This window comes from Myzus persicae, unplaced genomic scaffold, assembly GCF_001856785.1.
Source record: "Myzus persicae strain clone G006 unplaced genomic scaffold, MPER_G0061.0, whole genome shotgun sequence".
Lineage (NCBI taxonomy): Eukaryota > Metazoa > Arthropoda > Insecta > Hemiptera > Aphididae > Myzus > Myzus persicae.
The window spans coordinates 280-21,346 of NW_019103520.1; the positions used below are offsets into that span (position 1 = coordinate 280).

The 21,067-nt window shown below is 26.4% G+C and overlaps 2 protein-coding genes across 4 annotated transcripts in view; one reads left to right on the forward strand and one right to left on the reverse strand.

Annotated features, from left to right (window-relative positions):
* Window positions 1–596: 596 nt before the first annotated feature.
* Window positions 597–4,665, reverse strand: LOC111034655 (dual specificity protein kinase TTK-like). 3 transcript variants are annotated; one of them, XM_022315963.1, is made up of 7 exons: window positions 4,456–4,665; window positions 4,026–4,189; window positions 2,346–3,228; window positions 2,133–2,281; window positions 1,871–2,028; window positions 1,296–1,489; window positions 597–1,231 (listed from the first exon to the last, which is right to left on the reverse strand). In XM_022315963.1, exons 2-7 carry the CDS (start codon window positions 4,151–4,153, stop codon window positions 941–943), a joined length of 1,803 nt encoding a protein of 600 aa, XP_022171655.1. In that variant the 5' UTR covers window positions 4,154–4,189; window positions 4,456–4,665; the 3' UTR covers window positions 597–940. The 3 variants fall into 3 exon arrangements, with proteins under 3 accessions (XP_022171655.1, XP_022171657.1, XP_022171656.1); XM_022315965.1 differs by having other exon boundaries at window positions 4,451–4,665; XM_022315964.1 differs by lacking the exon at window positions 4,456–4,665 and adding an exon at window positions 4,246–4,441.
* Window positions 4,666–7,061: 2,396 nt separating this feature from the next.
* The window catches only part of LOC111034654 (discoidin domain-containing receptor 2), a 246,444-nt gene continuing 232,438 nt past the window's right edge, over window positions 7,062–21,067 (forward strand). Inside the window, exon 1 of the mRNA XM_022315962.1 lies at window positions 7,062–7,336. The gene's annotated coding sequence lies outside the window, so the exon portion shown is untranslated. The remainder of the gene's footprint in view (window positions 7,337–21,067) is intronic.

Sequence of the window (21,067 nt, forward strand, 5' to 3'; positions counted from 1 at the left end):
AAATTCAGATTTTTTTCATTCCAATCACCATATTATGAACTATTTTTATTTATTATTTTTTTTTATTAAACTTAAGCCCAGCGACTATGGCCTTTAGGTGTTGTAGGGGTTATGAACTGTGTCAGGGGTAAGGTTGGTATAGTAGGTTGTTTTTACGATTGTTACGGTAGGTAGCAAACACGTGTATGTGTGGCCGTTACTTACTCCCAGTCACATTTCGCGACTGGTAGCAGCCAACTTGCCACGCCAAGCCACTTATGAACTAATAAAAATCAAGAAAGTATAAAAAATGTTGTGCCATTGTATTTTTTAATTAGAATAAGAATTGACGTGAAACCTTATATTAATCTTAATGTAACTTAATTAATTACAATTTTCTTTGCATCTAAATACTCTGAATGCTCATCTATATTTTGACTTTTTGGTTGTATGTAGAATGGTATGAGTATAAAATATATTGATGCAAAATAAAAACAAATAAGTTATATAGAAAAAATGTTTAATAACACAGTGAACTGTCCATCATATAACTTAAAATGAAAAGTTGGAATAAGGAATTTTTAAAATATATTAATATAATTTTTATTTTTTAAATGTAAAAATACAAAATATTCTTTGTCAGTATTACCATATTATTATGAATTTATAATATATTAATATCGATAATTTCCTTAATACTTTTGTTACCTACCAATTCAATTAGTATGTATCTGATGCTTTAGCTTACTTCAATAACATTTAAATGTTTAAGAGCAATAAAAATTAAAGAGTAAAAACCATTTACATAATATAATAATTATTAATTAAATAACATAATAAACTTATTAATATTGGTCTGCTTTAGATAAATACCCAGAATAAAAAACAAAAACAAAATATGTTTGAACATTTTAGATAAATATAGAATTACATGATTAAAACAACAAAAAAAAATGTAAGTTCATACTGTCATAGGTTTAAATACTGTATCTTCAATAAGCTTCAACAAATCAATGACATAAGGTCTGGCTTTAACATCTTTTATCAAACATAACTCCATTGTTTGCTTAAGTACTGATGGTATACCTTGAGTAAATACCTTACTATGACTGGGGAAATTAATATTTTGCTTTGATTCAGCAATGGATTGCAACTTTTGCCAGGTGTTTGTCAAATGTGAATATGGAGTATTACCATAAATCAGACTATATAATATACATCCCAATGACCATACATCAGATTTTTGGTTTATCTATATAAAAATTGATTTTTCAAATATTTTTTATTAGTGTTATCTATATAGTTTGTCATCTCACTTTATGGCCTTCAAAATTAGAGCCCCCACTTCTTATACATTCTGGACTCATATAGTTCCAAGTTCCAGTAGTCACATCCTTTAATACACTTGTCATGTCACCTTGTATTTTTGATGCAATGCCAAAGTCTATTAATTTTAAACGACCACTAACCAAAAGGAAATTTGCAGGTTTGAGATCTGAATGAATAACACCTATTGAAAAATTAAAATTTAATACTTAATACTTTTTTATATAGATGGCTTTATCATTAAATAATTTATTATTAAATATTATTAGAAGTTGATTAGGGATTGAATCATATGTTTTGTCTGTATCTCAGTACCTATAGTAATTTGTATATTAATTTATTTTTTCTTATTTTTCTTATTATAATTTGAGATTAAAAATAAACAATGTTAAAATAAATTATATAGTATAATATTTTTATAATACCTAAACTTAATATTAAAAATAAATGTTTTTAAAATGTTTAGTTATAAAATGTCTATTAAATACATAAAAATATAATTTGATAGTACCCAAAAACTTAGTGTCATATACCTAAGTATTATAAAATGTCATGTATTATTTACCTTTAGCATGTATTTCACTAACAGTGGTCAACATTTCTGTCCAATAGTACATAATCATGTGAACCGACATATTTTTTGTACAACGGATGAGCTTTGAAAGATCTGTGTCACCTTTTTCCATTACCATGTAAAGAATCTTTTCATTGATACTATACTGACTGACAAAATTAATTTGTATGTCGTTATTTGAATTTAATTTAGTTGATAAATTAAAGGAACTGAATTATAAGATTAAAAAAAAACATTTCAAATTATTATCTACCTGTCAAATAAACGTATAACACTTTCACAATCTTGCAAATTTTGCAACAAATTGACTTCGTTTAAGTATCCTTTGGCAATAATATTTTCAACTTCAGATAAGTCTACTTTTTTTATTGCCATCACTTGATTAGTTTCTGGATGTAAGACCTAATTAAATAAATTAAACAATTAATTTATAAAATATAAACAGAATAAAGAATAGATAATATACCTCATGTACAATACTAGATCCTCCATGTCCCAGTGTATTAAGTATACTATACTTGATTCCTTTAACAGATATGAAGTTTTCATGGGCACATTTAATACACACACTACCTGGTAAATTAATTGGTTGTTTAAGCTCTTCATCTTGAGCGAATACAGGAGTAATACATGTAGATTGAGCACGTACAACAAAATTATTACATTTAGTTATAGGAGTTAGTTCTGGTGTAGTATGTTTAGAATGAGCATCCAAAGGTTGGCATTCTAACTGTTTTGTTGATAAGGAAGAATCAACTAAAGAATTGGAATTGTTTTTAGAAAAAGAAAAAAATAATGACTTCGGTAAAGAAGTTGTTTCTCTGATACTATGATACAAACTAGTATCATAATTGAACTTTGATGTTTCAGGTGAAGTATTGCATGTATCATCATTTAGGACAACAGGTACTTTGCTTGCTGTTTCGTTAACATTTTCTTCTACAGTAATCGAACAAGAAGCTGTACTAATATTACTTTGTGTCAATATTTTGGATCCTAGTTTCAGTTCTTCTTTTGAGTGTTCGGGTAAATTTTCTTTGTTATTATATAATGATCGCTTGGTACTTAATGGAAGAGCTGGTTTGAAATTTAATTTACGAACAGTATTTCTGTTTAAGTAAGTAAATGTATCACAAGGAGTATCTATATTACTATGACTTTGAGCTTTAATAGCTGGACGAAAAAATGGAGTATTTTGTACTAAATCAAGTTTTTCAAAACTATTAACTAATTTTTTAGGTGTTCGTATTTGAAATGTACATCCCAAATCTGCATCTGCTGTTTTATTTTCAAATAAAGCCTGGTTATCATTATTATGTTTTAAAGAACTTGCTTTTTGTCCCAAACGACTAAAAAAAATAATTAAAAAATTAAAAAACAATTAATAATTAATAATGTTGATGAATTGAAATTCTATAGTATTATAAATATTGCAAATAATTGATTTATGTATGTTATGTATCTATTAACGGGTATCAACCCTTTTACAAAGAATAAAAAAAAAACAACTAAAAACTTATAAATTAAGTAAAATATATAATAAGCATATTATACAATTCTAGAAGTATACAAATAATTCAGACTAATAAGTACATATTATGGCAAATATAAATGCTTTTTTTTTTAATAATTAGCTATAATGGATATTTAAATTGTTTGATTTTTTTTAAAAGTTGTGTTGAGATCAAAGGTTATTACACACAGTTTTTAGTACTACTCTATATAGGTACTTAAAATGTTTAATGAAACCAATGTTACAAAAAAGACAATAATTTGTTAACATAATGAAGAGGAGAAGATGTAAGCAGGTACCTACTACATCTTATCACCAAAATCAATTTTACTTATATATTCAGTTCTAGTATTCTACTATATCACAGATAGTTTATAAGAAAGAATCACAATGTTAAGTATGTTTATGACCTATGGGGCAATGTTCATAATACCAAAATTATTATATAATCTGAAATCTCCAATTGTATTGGGGAAAATATTTGTTTATACATGATGTCATATGTTTGAAAATTCAATAAATCGGCTAAGACTTAGATTTATTAGGTAGGTAAATTCGTCATCATATTATAATAGACTTAGATACCTCATAATATAATATAATATATCCAATAAACGTATAACACTAACATACCTTGTGATTGGTTTTCTTGGCCTAGAATATTTTAGTTGTAATAAAGGACATGTAATATAATTGTCAGTTTCTCCATCGTTTTCTTCGATATTATTACTATAGAATTTTGATCCCATATTACGATTCATTATAATTATATTCACTTATATAGTTTCGTTAACATTCTGAAAATGGGAAAATAACTTTACAATGTATTGCATGTTATCATTAAAATACCAACATTTTGAATAAATAAATTAACATATTCGCCGAATAGAGAAATAAGATAGCTAAGAACTAAGAAACATTATGATACATTAAACGGTTATAAATATAATACTTTGATACACATAACACAATAATACAAAATACAACACATATCTTATATCAATGATCAGTGAGTGAGAAATGACAAAATAATAATTAATAAATGATTCATTTTCAACCTTACAGTTTTTTTTTATTCTTTGGCTTCACGACTCTTCAACATTTTTTTAGAAATGTATTACGAAATGTGCGACTTGCGATTTGCGATTACAAGATCACTTATCTATGATAAGATTATTATGAGAATAAAGTTTATTATTCTACATTAAGTTACGTTATAGTTCTGTGGTCATGGGTAATAGGTGTTATGGTAAATTTTACTTTATGGATTGTACCACTGATATCTACGTGCAATAAAATTAGATTTCATGTTATTTTGTTCTGTTCTATAATGTTACCACATCTTAACCGCGGTTACCACACTTCCACAATATTTCATTTACAAAAATGGGATGGAAAGATGAAAAGATATTTTCCAATAACAACATTATTTTTTGCACACTATGGTCACTCTGTAAAACTAGGCAAATTTAAATGTAAAATACAAGACATATTCACTGAACGTATTTTACCTACACCTATAATTAATTAAAATTGAAATACTTATTATTCATGTTTGTTTTCGACTCTGAGCAGAGCTTCTTGTAGTGTACACGATAATAGACAAAATGCTTTGATTTTCAACATTGACTGTCGTTTTTGGTAAGTAGCAAATTGGAATTAGTTGGAACATTGAACCAGTGGCGTAGTCACAGGATAGGTTAAATTCACCTATTCTGTGGTGTAGTTATGATTTTGTACTGGGGGGGGGGAGGGATGAGATTTTAAATAAATGTCAGTGTTTGGCTGTGTCCCCAACTCACAATACCATACTGCTTTGTTTTTTTTTTATTGCAGTACTGTAGACATTATAATACTTTATAGTGAACATTTTTTTAATCTTTAATATCTATACATAAAAGCCAAATACCGACCACTCTGTACTCATTGCTATTACTCAAAAATGTTTCAATAGACATCTGACATAGCTATAATTAGTACATTATATATTTATATTATAACATTAAAAATGTAGGCTAGTGATATACTTGGGCTCTAGCTGCTAAATATTAAGTGCCAGGAAGGGTCACTGTAATGTATGTGTTTGTTAAATTTTAATTCAATGATATAAAAAAATCGTAACGAAAAACAATTATGAGCGATGACGGTTTGTATTACTAAATGTATTCAATGATATTATTGCTATTGAAGTAATTTATTTTACTACTATAAATATTAGTTAGGCATAGTGTATACAGTCGGTTGAATTACTATTTGCTAAAAAAGTTTCTAAAAGTCAATATGTACATAAAAGTATGTGTCAAGTACCCACAAACAATATTTTTAAATTTCAACAAAATAACTAAAATTGTTATTCTTCGTTTAATTATCTAATTTTTCCGAAATTCGAACTTTAAATGCTTATACTTACCATCATACTTAAGTCTTTAATATTTTTTTAACTGTTATTAAAACAACTTAAGAGGAATCTGGTATTGAATAATTAAATATTTTCGAGCTTTTTGACCTAACAAAAAAATTATCATACTAAAACACATTGAACATTTCAAGTGTCTATAAAATGTATAAATAGCTCAAAATGATCGTAAATGAATTGCATCACGCTTAGAAAATTATTAAATAAACCATTGGTGAACATTTGAAGTATATACGCGTATATATTATATATATACGCGGTTATTATAGTCTTGGAGTTACACTAAAACACAAAATCAATTTTTATGGAAATGATTTTGCATGATTTTTTTTATTCACATTTGAAGTTCAAATGTCTACAAAATTAATTAAAATCCTGGAGATTTGCAAATTATTTGGTAGTTAAAAATGTATAAAACGTTCAAATTTCATAAAACTATAGGCTTTAAAATTGAATACAAGGTTCTTCATAGACCATGCACTTTATATAACAGTAAATATGCTTTCATTGCTTTATCATTTATACTACAAAAATAAGTCAAAGGGGGGAGAGGGTATAATATGATACCCTCTGAAAAATAGAAAGGGTCACCAGCATATAAATGCATTAAAAAAAAAATTAAATTATCTATAAATGCAGTAGGTACTTATGTTGTGATGGAAGCTAAATAGGTACCGTAATATATTCTGATACCTAAATCCAATAAATAAATAACTAATAATTCCATTTATGTAACTTACATGTTACATATAAAATTAAAACACTTTAACACTACGATTTGGAAAGAAAACGGAAAGGCATCCGAAAATTGTACCCATTACCTAGGCCATAGGTAAATGCATTATACTAGGACTTGACTAGTGATTGGAGGCCACCAACTGTCGGTTGAACTAAATAAGGCAAATAATATTAGTATAATACATATGTGACGCTTTCTGTGCTTTCTTCTTTTCATTTTGTAAACTAGGCATTACTGAACGCATCTAAAGAATAAAACCATGATATATTTTTTCTTCATAAATGAATTTCTCATCGAACCATAGTCAGTTTCCTATGAAAGCTTATAATTATAGATAATAATCATACATTTAGGCGCTAAGTTAGTCAGTCCTATCGTCATAGTTCAAGTTTCGAATGATGTTCGACACAGATGGCGGCACGAGTATGCATGTGCGAATCGCTGACAGAGGGATGATGAGGCAGCGCACGCGCCCTCCACACCCCCTGATGACCACGTTGTTCGGTATTTGGCCGCCACCGCGACAGTTCCGTGTGTCACGCGCTACGTCGTTCGACTGTTGCGGTGCGTTTCGTTTGCGATATTCGTATTTGGTTTCATGTTTTATTATTTTTTCCCACCGAAAACATTTTATAATTAAAATTTTGTTTCTATGGCCTTTTTTGTGACCCGATCCTGTAAACGTTCCGTTCGCATCCTGAAGGTTCGTCATTCGTTTAAATAACCGGTAATCGAATTTGTGCGAGTGCGCTGGTGTGTCAACAGCAGAGATAACGGTTGGAAATCCACGTGAGTAAAAAAAAAAAAAAATACATTCATTTAAAAAAATGTGTTAGTTGTTACGAGTCTTATACTTTATTCAATATGATTGTCATTTATCATTAAATTTAAGAATGCCGCGGAGGAGGATTATCGAAAACAATAATTATAAAGTGATCGAACCGCGTGCTGTGTAGTACATAAATATAGGTTACGAGTAAAAATTAACTTTTTTACAGGGTTGCCGGCACATTGACTGTTAACTATATGATGATGGCACTGCTTTCTCTTACCCAACATGACGCTCGTTTCTTATTTTTTACATTTTATTATAGCAAAATAAAAAGGAACACAACAGTTCAGTTATGTTATATGACGTATTATAAAATGCCAACATCGTATAAAGTGTGTGAGTGTGTGTGTATGTGTGTCTGCTGTGTGTCTATTTTGGAACGACTCCAACAGCACAAAAGGACACGCGAAAAGTTTTAAGGGAAATATTGGCAAGACGTGCCAGTTTCTCGACTTTGTGCGATAAGATTGTTCTCATGAAGTTTCTTTTTTTCCGTACACCCACTGGCCGAAAACTAAATTTATTTATTAAAATTCAAACAAGGTAGGTTATACAAACAAAAAAAAAAACTTGACAATAATAAATTATCATATCGGTAGTAAAACCACGAAATACGTCTATTATAATTTGTTTCTAATATTATCTGTTCTAAGCCTATATTATAAGTTTATATAGTGAATTAAAATAGTTGGATGCACGGATTATTCTAGGCTGACCCAGAGCAAAGATCGGATGGGTTTTTTTTGGAGGCGGGAGGGGGTACGTCAAATTAAATTTATGGAATACAAATATTTATCTTGTGCATTCTTAAAACTTATATAAGATAAAATATTTCATTAAAAAAATGTGAAATTATAAATGTATGTACTGTGTAGTATCAGCTCTGAAGGGGGGAGAGGTTTTAGTCTTTGGAACCATTCCTGATATGAATCTATATAGATCTTATAGATAGCTTCAACTTGTTGTAAAGGTATATAATGTAAACTTACGCATAGTATCTGTCTAATTCAGTAGGAAGCCTATAAATGTAGGCATTTTGTTAATGTTATTGTGAACAGTTGAAATTGTCTTTAAATAAATAATTATCCGTCTAATATTACAGACTATAATATATTTATACGAGTTCAATTTATGTGATGTTATTCTATAATAATTGAAGTACTATTATTCCATCTAAGATCTAACTAAGATCTTTGTAAGCTAACTGAGCCGATTATCTTATTTTTAGTATTTAAACATGTAATTTGAGTATAACAATGATTATGGTGTATTACGAGTATGTTATATTATTTTGTGATGGGTAAAATATTGACATTGATGCCTCAGAAGACAATATTTTGCTATACAAAAGCGTTGAACCAGACTCATGGTGTACCAACTTCAAATTAGGAATAGATTTCCTATAATACAATTTTTTTTTAAATTTATTATTTTACCAATCTACAAATTGGAAAATAATTATGTTTTATTCCGTTGGAATTTACGTTTGTATTTGCGATAACTAGCTGCATAAAAACATAAAAACATACCGATAAATGTAGAACTCAATGTGGCAGATAATATAATAGGTAATCATGATAAATTAAGTGGATAAAAAGCCAAGACAAATCAAATTACTGTTGTAAATTAAAATAAATACTTCCTCATGTGTTTTATTTTGTATATAACTTTTCAATATCCCCTCTCCCTACCTTCAAGAGTTAACGAATTACTGCATTCTATACTATATTATTATAATATATTAATATAGTAAATAACTTATAGCATACATGAATTTATTTAACTATAAATACGAGTATTGAGTAACACTTTGTAATACAAAGTACCCGGTGACTTTCATAATTGTTAAATATACAAGTGTCAATTTTGTATTGCGTATTATTTATTAAATATTCGTATACTATAATTTTATAATTTATACTATTCTATAAGTTTGTATAGTTATATATTTTAAGTTACCTCAGTGGCGTTGTTCTTCTAAAATAGTAGATACGCTTCAACGCTTGTACCTAATCTACTCTTAAAACATATAACATAAGTAAATGCAGTATACGTTTGTAAATTAGAACATTCAATAAATAAAAAATAAAACACATAAGTGTAAAAGCAATTTTTAAGTCATATACCTAATTTGCTAGGTAGCCATATTAACATTTGATTAAACTACATTTTTTATGGATTCTGCTGATGTTAAATATAGTTATACTTTTTACTGACAAATTCCCCAAATAACTGTATTGTATTAAATATCAATGTTCAGAATTTTAGATGTAATTATGAAATATTAATAGGTACCAATCAAAGTAGATACCATTATAACATTCACAATTTAAAATCTGTAAATAGTTTCAATATAACTATTAGATGCAGCGTATGCATAGGTAGAACCTATTTAAACCATATTGAAACGTTTCATGATAAGATAAAGTAAATTACTTCACTAAGTTACCGTCAATTATGCTGGAACGGTGGACAAATGGATTTACGGTGGTAGAGATTTCTACGGGCTCTCATTTTGGTGAAAGTGTAGATAAAAGGAGGGTTTTTTATTTCCAAAACCTTTTAGACATAAGACTATAAGAGCTATATAGGAAAATAAATTTGGTAACCCTAGTACAGGTCACTTTAGCTTAACATTATTTTCGTTTTGCTTCAGTGAATAGATTTTTGTTGTCTTTTGTATTATAATTTAAATTTAATCAGGAATTTGTATTAATAGCAAAAATAAATTAATTTTAAATAATAAAATATTTTTATTGTTAAAAAGTATGATACCTATGCCTACTTGAAATATCAGAATATGAAAATGATTTTTGTTTTTAATTATAAAAAAAGTTAAAAAATAAAACCCAACCTAAAAGTATATCGAAGGTAGGTATTATGAGGAATCCATGTATTTTTTTAAAATAAATTGTAAGAATGATTTCATTAATATGATTTTGAAGTATTAATGAGATATCGGACACTCATCTCGTTACACTTATCTCAGTAGTAAATAGTAACGAGTAGTAATTAGTTGTATTAGTATTTTTTCTCATTATAAATTTTAAAATCATCGTATTCAAAAACTGATGCCAACGGATCTCGATTAAAATTTAAAAATGTGCTTTTTGTGAAAGTTAATCCAGATGTCGGTAGTTTTCTTTACGAGTATAATACATTTCAAACTATTAAGAAGAATCAAAGAATTACCTTTTAATAATATCATTCAACTAAACAACTAGATTACTAATATTGATAAAAGTGTTTTGGAAATGTAGCAGCTCAAAATCTATAATTATTTTTGATTTATTTCTGACAAACACAAATAAATAGATTTTAAATGTTACTTCATATTTTGTTAATTTCCTTGTATTATTTATTTAAATAATATTAAAATTATGAATAAAATGTATACGCACACCACCCAAGTATTATGCTAAAAAGACTTTAAAAAAATTACCAATAAAATCATATAATATTATTGACGTTAATTTTAAATTGTTTTGTTTAAGTTTAATTATGTTTTAAATTATATAGTCTAATCCAAACCATGAACTCAAATTTATTAATCGTAACAAATTCTACGATGACGAATAACTAATTGAAAAAGTTAATAAGTAAATACATACAATTGTATTATGTAGTTTTATTTTTATATTGTTAGACTTTTAAATTATCTGAGTTACGAAATAGAATATTGGGATTTCTATTTATTATTATAACTGAGTTAAATAGCTGTATATAATGATTTTAAAATATGTTTTTATTAGGTATTTATAATAATAATATTACAATTATCTACAGATTTAATTTATGAAATGATTCATTTTAGTCTAAATATATAAATTATTATATCAAAATAAGTTGTAAGCTCATCTAATTTCTCTTTATTCTAATAATTACAATTTACCAGGGTATTCGTTACCATTATTTTAAACGATTTATTATTAGGAATTTATAGTTATTTATAATTTATAGTTATCTATAGCTTGCACTCACTACTTTTGCAATAATAAAGACCTTTCGTTCATCGATAAGTGGACTATAAGCAGCCTTTACCTCCTCCATAACTATTTGTTCCTGTCTGAATGGCTGGGTGGCTTGCTCAGTTTCGATATCTTGGGTCAAGCCCTTATTTGCGTTCACGGTCACGTCTTGTTTTAACAATATTATTTCCCTTCAATTTTCATCACTATCCTTCTCAAACTCTAAAAAGCTCAAAGTGTAACAATCATTACTGAAAACACACAAGGTGTAATCCCTCTTGTAAGCCTCCGAGACGCATATGTTCCCGTTCGTTTTTGAGTGTATTTACACAACACTATAATACTATATGGTTGTGCGGTGCATTCAGGCGCGTTACGAATCCAAAACCAATTCTCTTATGCGGGTGATTTAAAGGTATGTGTGACAACTAGCTCTTTGTTTTGTAATCTACTCTACCTACTAAAAAGCATTTCAATCCTATAATTTATTTATTTAATTATACTTTTAAATTTATTCCATTCTAACCTATACATATTTTTGTCAATGATCATAATATACCAAATTTTTATTATTATTAAGTATCTGATTTTCTTATTCAATCACAATAATATCTTACATTTACTATAATATTTCATCATTGGTAGTTTATATGACGAATTATGCTTATATTATAAGCTATAAATTCTTAATAAATTAAATCAACTTAATTAGTTTTAGATTGTCTGCACATTTTTCAGATTTTTAAAAATATTTTAATCTACTAAGTTTCTATCATATTTAAAATTATAAACTCACAGAATTCTTTTAACCAATTATTTATAAATAATATTACATTCTTGTAAAATAAATCTATTAAAATAATATTCTTAGAACTCTGTACAATATATCATTTGACAATATTAAAGTGCTTTACTTCAGAATATGAAATTATAGGTCATCTGTTCTTTAGTATATATCAAACAATAGCATATATTTTTCAAATACAATGATTTAAAAAGTTAGTTTTTGATACCGTCGGAAGAATAAACTATTTGATTGAAATTATCTATTAACTGCGTCTATATGCAATCCTTTTTGAGCAAATTGTAGAACTAAATTATTTTATTTACTTAAGAGGATGTCAGCGCACTATTTGTTTTTTCTCGCTGACTCACACGCAACATAGACAACTTGCTTTCAGAAAAACCAATTTTGTTTTGTTAGCTATAATATTAGAGTTAATTGACCTATTATGTAACTTAAAGGTAAAAATTGTATCTAGAGAATGGAAAACTTAATAGATTCTTATTGATATTCTAATTTATAAGCAATTTAAATTCGTAATATTTTACATGATTTATAATTCACTTTTAAATTAAAATAATTATAAAAATATAAGATATGCCCCAGATAATATTCTTACTTTAAAATTTTATAATAATTGAATCTACTATAATATTAAAGCTAACAACACAACATGTGTTTTAATACATATTTGTATACAACTTAAATTTTGTTAAAGAGTATCTATAACCATATAAAGTAATTAATTTAACTTTGATTTAACTTATAAAATAGATAGACAAAACACTATATTATAAATCACGATTCTGTTTAGAACTTAACTCTCCCAACATAAGCTGAGCTTCCAGAGATTGCTGTAGCTAGTAAGTAGGTAGCTATACCTATATCTGTAATAAATGTATAAGCATGTATTTTTGTGCTTCAGATAAAGTCTTAATATAACAAACAATAACTGTCAGCATAATAAATATCAAGTAATCGACGAATAATCGAATATTTGATAATCGCAAATGTACTCCAATACTCATTTTGGTGCAAATTACGAACTCCCAATAAATGTGAAATGGTGTGCTGACATACACGAGATTAATAATGATTTAAAATTATTTTGTATCCATTGAATTAATAATTCAAGTTTTCATTACCTTGCAGGCTTGCAATATCTATTGTTTCAGTAAAGTTTAAATTAAATTGGGTGAAAATCGGAAAATCAATATTTGGTTAGTAAGTAGGTATTATTTTTTTAAATAGTATGTTATCGACGTAAGCTGTAAAAAAACGCAATTTGAATCTAATAATAATATTGGCAGCTTAAGCCATTTTCTTTGTTCTATTTATAATATAATAATTATTACTTTATTATGGTCTTTTAATTCAAATTATCAAATCATATTATCTTTGTTTAAATTTGGTTTCAATTAGTAAAATATATGTATTATAAAGTTAATGAATTATTCTTGTCAATCTTCATTTCAATTATTTGTTTTTACTTTTTAAAGTCAATGTTTAATTAGCTGTCAAAATTAAACAAAATATTTGTTTACAAGTCTGTAGATAAATTACAGTTATTATAGTTGTATCCCAGGGAAAAATAACAGTTTGATAAAAAGATGAGTTGAAAACTTTTACCCGATCCTAAGTTTATCTTATTTATAACCGTTTTAATTTTCTTTCAGTGATATATTTTTTATATTGTTTTAAAACTTATTCAAAGAATACGACGGAATATTAATTGGTCTTGCTAATATTTATTGAAGATAAATATTAAACTATAACAAAAGTAAATAAAATTACTCGTTGCATCACATTTGTTTTACTTTCTCTATTTTTTCCACTACTATTTACTACTTAAATTATTGTAGTCCAAAATATAAACGGCCGGTTGTAATACAACCAATAATGAGCTATTTAAAATAATATATTTAATAATCAATAAAAAGTATCAGGTATTGATAAAAAAAATGCAATTAATCATTGTGTCATTTGAAATTGTTCAATTCATTTTAGTATTTTAAACACAAGTCATCATTGTTAAAAGATGAGTTTTTCATGTATAATTCACTGCTGCCGTAATAATTATAATTGTTATTTGGTTGTTATAATAATTTTTTTTCGTGTTATGGAAACATTATCTGGAGCCATTTTATGTAACTATAAACTGTAAAATTAAATTTTATACTTGTGTGTGTATTAAATATATTACACGAAGGTTTAATTAAATTAAGTGTGATAACTATGGAGTTTAACATCTAACGGTCCATAAATATGTCTAACTTCTTATACAATATTAATCAATAAACACGAATAATTAATGCTGTGCTGTTTTTTGGTTTTAATAATATTATAACCTGGGAAACGACCTATTATATTTTAGTTTCAACATCATTATGATTATTATGTTTTTTATGTAGGACATTCTCTGTCCCCTTGTAAATGTCATCCTAACAGTCCAAATGACACGTAACCTTATGTAGTATAACATAAAAATAAATTCATGCACACTAAACTTATTTTTATTATCACGTTTTAAATGTAGTTCGATTTTTTATTAAAAAAATACAAATTATGTTCATAGTTCATTGGTTTAAAGTTCATTTTAGAAGTCAATGTTTTATTTTTAAATACCTACCTAATTATATCTTTTATATAGTTACCTACAAAATTGATGTAACATTTTGTCGCTTTCAGATAACAGTGAAATACCTACTAACTGTTTTAATTTGTTAGAACATATTATTATAGGTATCTAAAAAAAAAACATAACTTTTTGATGTTGACCGTTTTTGGGCTCTATATTTTTATACTAAAATACATTATTGAATTTCGGAAAAATATAACGATTTGTTTTGTTTGTTTTATACATATCTTATATAATAGCATCAATGCCTTAACATTATGCCTTAAATTTTTTTAAAATTATTATTAAATCTAAAATACGATTTTGATATTTTATTTGATATACATTAACTAATATATCTATGTAGAGAGAAAGTTATGATTTTTACAAATCGTGAAAAATAAAAGTTTTGTTCATAATATCATTGCATGGTATTATTTTAAAATAAATTTTACTCAATAATTTTGTTTTAGTCTTGGGTTTTTCTAAATATAACTGTAATTGAACTTTATTGTAGTTGTATTGAAATTATTATGAACATTTTAATAAGTTAAAAAGTTTTATTGAGTACTTATTGTATTGGTGAAATTACATTTTTAGTTTTTATAATACGTTTATACTATAGGTACCTATATTTTGATAGTTTATTTTTTTTCTTTTTTTTAAATAAAAATCTTTCAGATTTGAAATTTAGTACGTCTGATGTTATTTTATAGAATTTTTTTTTGAATCACTATGAGAAAGTCGTTTTATACTAAAATGACAACAAAAGAAAGCAAAGTTTGAACTAAATTTTGATCATTATTGAGTAAATTAAACTCTTTTCTGGATCATTTTTGAAACAAAAGATAACTTTTTTTAACTAATGTATATACTTTTTAAGATATAAAATCACACACATCAAATTTCCATTACTTGTTATTTTTAAAAGAAAATTAAATTATTACTCATAATATATTTTTGATGGTTAAAACTTAAAACAAAACATCTGTACATTTTGTTTTTGTTATAATTACTTTTTTTCTAAAATAAATTATTATTCTTATACAAAATTATTTTGTATGATTAACTTTCTTTATCTAATGAATTCAAATTCAAACTCATTTTATATAATATATATAAAGAATTTAAGAAGCAGATTTCTTTTATGATTAATTAATTACAATTTTTTAATTGGAATATGTTACTTACAACTTATAGGTAATGCATTTTTATTTTAAAAAACATCCTTGAATTAATGCAACCATAAAAGTTGTGTTTTCATAGTTATCTAGTTATCCTCATCGTATAAAAAAAAAAATGATTTCTATTTTTTACTCATTATATAAAACAGATTAAATAGGTAAGTGACAACAAAGTTGTCTTTTATTTTAAACTTAAAATAAATGTATTTTTGTCCATTTTATTTTCTCCAATGACCACGTGTTATAAAGTAATTATTTTATTATTAAATATTGTTATTTCTGCAATTATTTGTCAATTCTATGTTCAAAAAAGTTACCTTATTAGTTATTGGTCTTTCTATTGAATAATACTAATAATAGAAAATAAGTTTTTTGCATACCCCTTACAACATATGTATGGTAATAATTATACACTGTAAGTACACAAAAGAAAAACATGTACATTATATATATTTTTATACTTATCTGCTTTACTTGAAAGTAAGTTATGTATGTAATTAAATATGAATCTGTTTTACTTCTAAATCGATTTATTCTTGTTATTATGTTCTGAGAATAGTAGTTTATATTTATTAGGCTACGTTCTACAGCTCAACTATGCGTTTGTTCCCTTTATGTCGTCAATGTGTGTTGGTACCTATCAATAGAAAAGGGATACATTAAAAAAAATCACTTTTATTGTATACTACTATATTATCTGCTTGATGTTTTTTTGTGTTTGATAACTTCATGGACACAAATAGTTTATTGAGAGTTAATTGAACAATTATCTAATTTCATTCGCTTTCAATTTAGAAAAAATGTATACCAAAATATAATAATAAATTAAACATGTAGGTACCTAAACTTTATTATTATACAAGAACTTTGAGCTATGAATTTAAAAACAAAATATTCCACTTTGTTGTCTACAAAATATGTTTGAATCAATAAAACTAGAAAATATAATTTTTATAATATTGGGTATGTACTTACAATTGTTAAACAGACCTTTTTTTGGTAATAGATAATATAAATGTTTATTCGTATTTAATTAACAAATAAGTGATAACTACTAAACTACCTAATACTTAAAAAAAAAAAGTTACTAATTCAATGAAATACCTACAGTTAAACTGTGTACTGGTGGTAACATATAACAATTGCCATTACTCAAGTAGTTGTATGGTGTAGACTGTAGGTATAGTATATTAATTAAAGTTTTATTGATCAAACTTTATATGTGCATATTTTAACTTAAGCAAGTGTTAAAAAAAATGAATAACGTTGATAATCATTATTCATTTTTCTAGTTGTATTTAAGCTTTATTTATAATTATTGACATTCGAAAATCATCAAAATAAATAATCATGTAATATGTTTATTAAAATATTTATGTATTATATTTATAATTTATGTGATACTATAATATTCTGACCGTAAGGAGTAATTTAACCTAACCTTATCATTTTTATATAATATTTATGTTTGTATCATATTTATCATAATATTATGTTTTTATTTATCAATTATTTATGTAAGTAATTAAAAATTATATGAGACATATTAGATATAACTACTACTAATATAACAAGGTTAATTAGTTTTTTAAATTTATTTATAAAAGTTAATTTAAAGAGGGTTGAAGAGTGTTCACTACGCAGTGAAAGTTGTTTATTAAAATATCTTTACCCTTGTGCACAGACTTTGTCACGGTCCACGACTCACGATGTTTGGTGGGGCAACGGTAAATAATAACAACGAAAATGTCGGCTTGTAGAAGGAGACTCGTCACTCGCACAGTGTACAGTCAGATGAGACGTGGTGCATTCGTGCGGGTGGTGTAAAAGCTTCCTCGGGGGCATTTAAAGTCGGTTTTCTTTTGTCTATCACCCTCTCTCCAACTCGACTATCTTCTTATCCTCACTCCGTATTTTATATGACACTCTAATAAAGATTGCTGGCATCGGGAATTATATGAGATGAGGTTAATACGGGCATGCAATAAAAACGATTTCGCTATATTTGCCGTGTATGTGTGTTTTTCACCCTCAGGTCTTTTTTTTCAATTGCGAGTCCATCGTTTTTTCTGTAGATGTTTGTGCTAAGAATGGAAGTCCTGAGGCTCAATTTTGCCACCAATGAAGGTGTACAAACAATCGTACTAACGATTTTTGGCTTTATATTACATAAAAAGTCTTCAATGGTACAGTCTCTTTCATCGAGTTGAGCAGGGATTTTGTTTTTAGTATTATCCCTCTATGGATAAATATTAAATATAAGAAAATACAAAAAAAGTTTACTAGACACTTGTATCGTATCGCCTCTACTTAGGCAGGTAGTAGGTATTAATAGCGGGTATAATTATTAATTACAATTTACAGGACTATTTAAAAATGTTAAGTATAAAGATAAAAAAGAACAAAGATTAAAATGTATTTTTGAATTTTTATTTGTATTTTGAATTTTAATTTTTTTTAATCTTGAAATATATTTTACTGAAACAATTTTTTTCCAAATTCTTCCTTTTAAACTTATTAGTTATTATACACGTGTATAGTTTTATTTTATAATCAATAAATGATTTCTGAAAATGTAATTATTCACTAAGATAGGTACTAAGTAGTATGTTGCAAATTATAACAATAAAATAATTTTGTTAAGAACTCATGTGTTATAAATATTTCAGTAATTTTTTTTGTAATTTTCGTTATACCTAGGAAGGCAATTACAAAGAATTTGATAAAAAAAATTACCTGTTAAAATAACTTAATAAATACTAGATTTGATTTTAAGTCAATATAATATGAGGTACCTATTGAGGTCAAATTACATTTTTGAAGTATATCCTACATTCCTACTGCTATATACATAATAATAAAATAAACACTATTGCACAACTAAAAATTAATTTACACGTAATGCTCAGGTACGCTCTACATGCCCAAATATAGAATAACGAGATAAATATTTATAACATCATTTAGAATTGTAGGTATAGAGTTAAATTGTTTGGTCAAATTAAATTCTTAATGTTTTTATGCCTAGGATGTAAGTTTGGTTAGGTTAGGTTTCTACATAATCTATTACATTATGTATATATTATTATGTTTAACTAAAAATGTTTTTTTAAATATTGTATGTTATGTTCTGAACCATTACCAAAAGTTATATTTTTGTTATTATATAATTTAATACAATTTAATTTTTAACATACATATACGGCTGTGCTTAGCATAAACATTTTACTTATCTTAGGTTTATAATTAAATTAATAATTTTTAATAATTTTTTTATTGAAAAAATTTATCGTTTTTTCAATAATTATTTCAAACTATATTTATTCGCCGTATTATGTCATTCGATAATTTCACAATAAAATATAGTACATGAAATAATTTGGGGATTCACCCTGTCGCGTTCGTCTGGTGTACATAATTTTTTTATTATCAGCGCTATCCATTGTCCAAGTCAAGTTGGATCTAAATCACCGATGTCACGTACACGATGTCGAATTACGAGTCGAGGATACTCTGTATATATATCCATGAGCTTTATAAATCTGGCTAGGAATCCTATTCTCCCTTCTACATTCTCTTACTCCACCACATACCATAAGCCGTTCATATTATGTCGGACAAAAATAATGCTCATGCTCGTTTTACGGTTAGTCTTGATATAGTTTGTAAAAGGTTGGGCGAGGGTAGTTCTCTAGGGCATTTCACAAGAAAATAATATAGAGAAATTTCTCTTACAACGTGGTCAGTGCTTTTGTAGCTCACTCATATTATATGAGTGTGTGTGAGCATGTTTATGTGTATATAAAATAAATTGTATATAATATATTACACACATAAATATATTTATGTATAATGTATATGCATCATGCATGTGTGTTATTATAGGATCCTGATGAAGTTTTCCGGTCCGGTTAAGCTGGTGGACTTGCATATCGCATTTTGTACATAAAAAAAGGATGCCCCGAGGGGTAAAATTTAATTTGTACAATGCGCCTAAAGGATTATAACATTGCTCGAACTCAACCGACCGTCAAATGAAACCGATTCTCGAACGAGTGTTCACGTGGAAATCGGATAATTTTATAGTTTAATTGAATAGATGTATTGTGGATCTGTTGCCAAATATAAAGTTCGAAGTGATTTAATTATTCATAAAATACATTATTAACAATTAATAAATAGCTTATTTTTGTATAAATGACTAAACAATTAATAAAATATTAAATAATTGTTTTGGATTTAACCATATTATTTACAAGTTGTAGGTATATAATAATTATACGCATCTTAATGGAAACATAGAAATGTTATTTTGCTTAGATATTTTGTACTTGAAGTAGTTTTTAAAACAAAACAAAACAAAAAACCGTATAGTTTTCGTCATGTTGTTTTAGATCCCGAAGAAAAGCAAAAAAATGCTTCCTAACTTCAAACGGTTTCGTCGTTTTGTCGACGTGACAAATGGCGTTTGTTTGCCCCTAGGAAAAAACATCCCCCAAACGATTACTAACGGCCAAAAGTTGCACCACCACATTGGGTAGAATTTGTCCATGGGATTTATAAAGAATGGTATATAAACTGCTGTTAAAACATGACCCAAGGGGGATTTTCGCGTTCTTCGCCTTGCGAGTTGCTCACAATAAACACGTCGGGAACACCCAAGTTAAGCTAATTGCAAAAGCTATAAGAAATACTTATGTAAAGTTTTAAATGCTTATTGTAGATCTGCAGAGTGAAATAAAGCATGAATTAAGATTTTTACGTACTAATATTGTATTACTGTTTATTAATACATTATAATTAAACATTTAAATTATATTTTTTTCGAGAAACAACTAAAATACTATAAAACATTTACTATCAAATTTATTGATTATGATATAGTGTGTATATACTTAAAATGAATAGCTATTGTTCTATATCTGTGGTTAATAGGGTTGAATTCCTAGCTCCTTTGTAGTGTTTAAACATTTAATAAATTAATCAATCAACCTGCAGTAAATTAAATTATTATTGTTGCACGTACCATGTACCATATATACAATATACATATTTCATATTATATGTGCTATATATATCTATACATATTATTTTAATTTAAATAATTTAATAATTTTTATAATGTTTGAGTTAAG

Excerpts from the sequence above, each read along its gene's own strand:
- LOC111034655 (XM_022315963.1), bottom strand. The coding sequence starts at position 4,153 with ATGAATCGTAATATGGGATCAAAATTCTATAGTAATAATATCGAAGAA. Across the intron at positions 3,229-4,025 it reads CCAAGAAAACCAATCACAAG|TCGTTTGGGACAAAAAGCAA; the intron begins GTATGTTAGTGT and ends TATTTTTTTTAG. Across the intron at positions 2,282-2,345 it reads GATCTAGTATTGTACATGAG|GTCTTACATCCAGAAACTAA; the intron begins GTATATTATCTA and ends TTATTTAATTAG.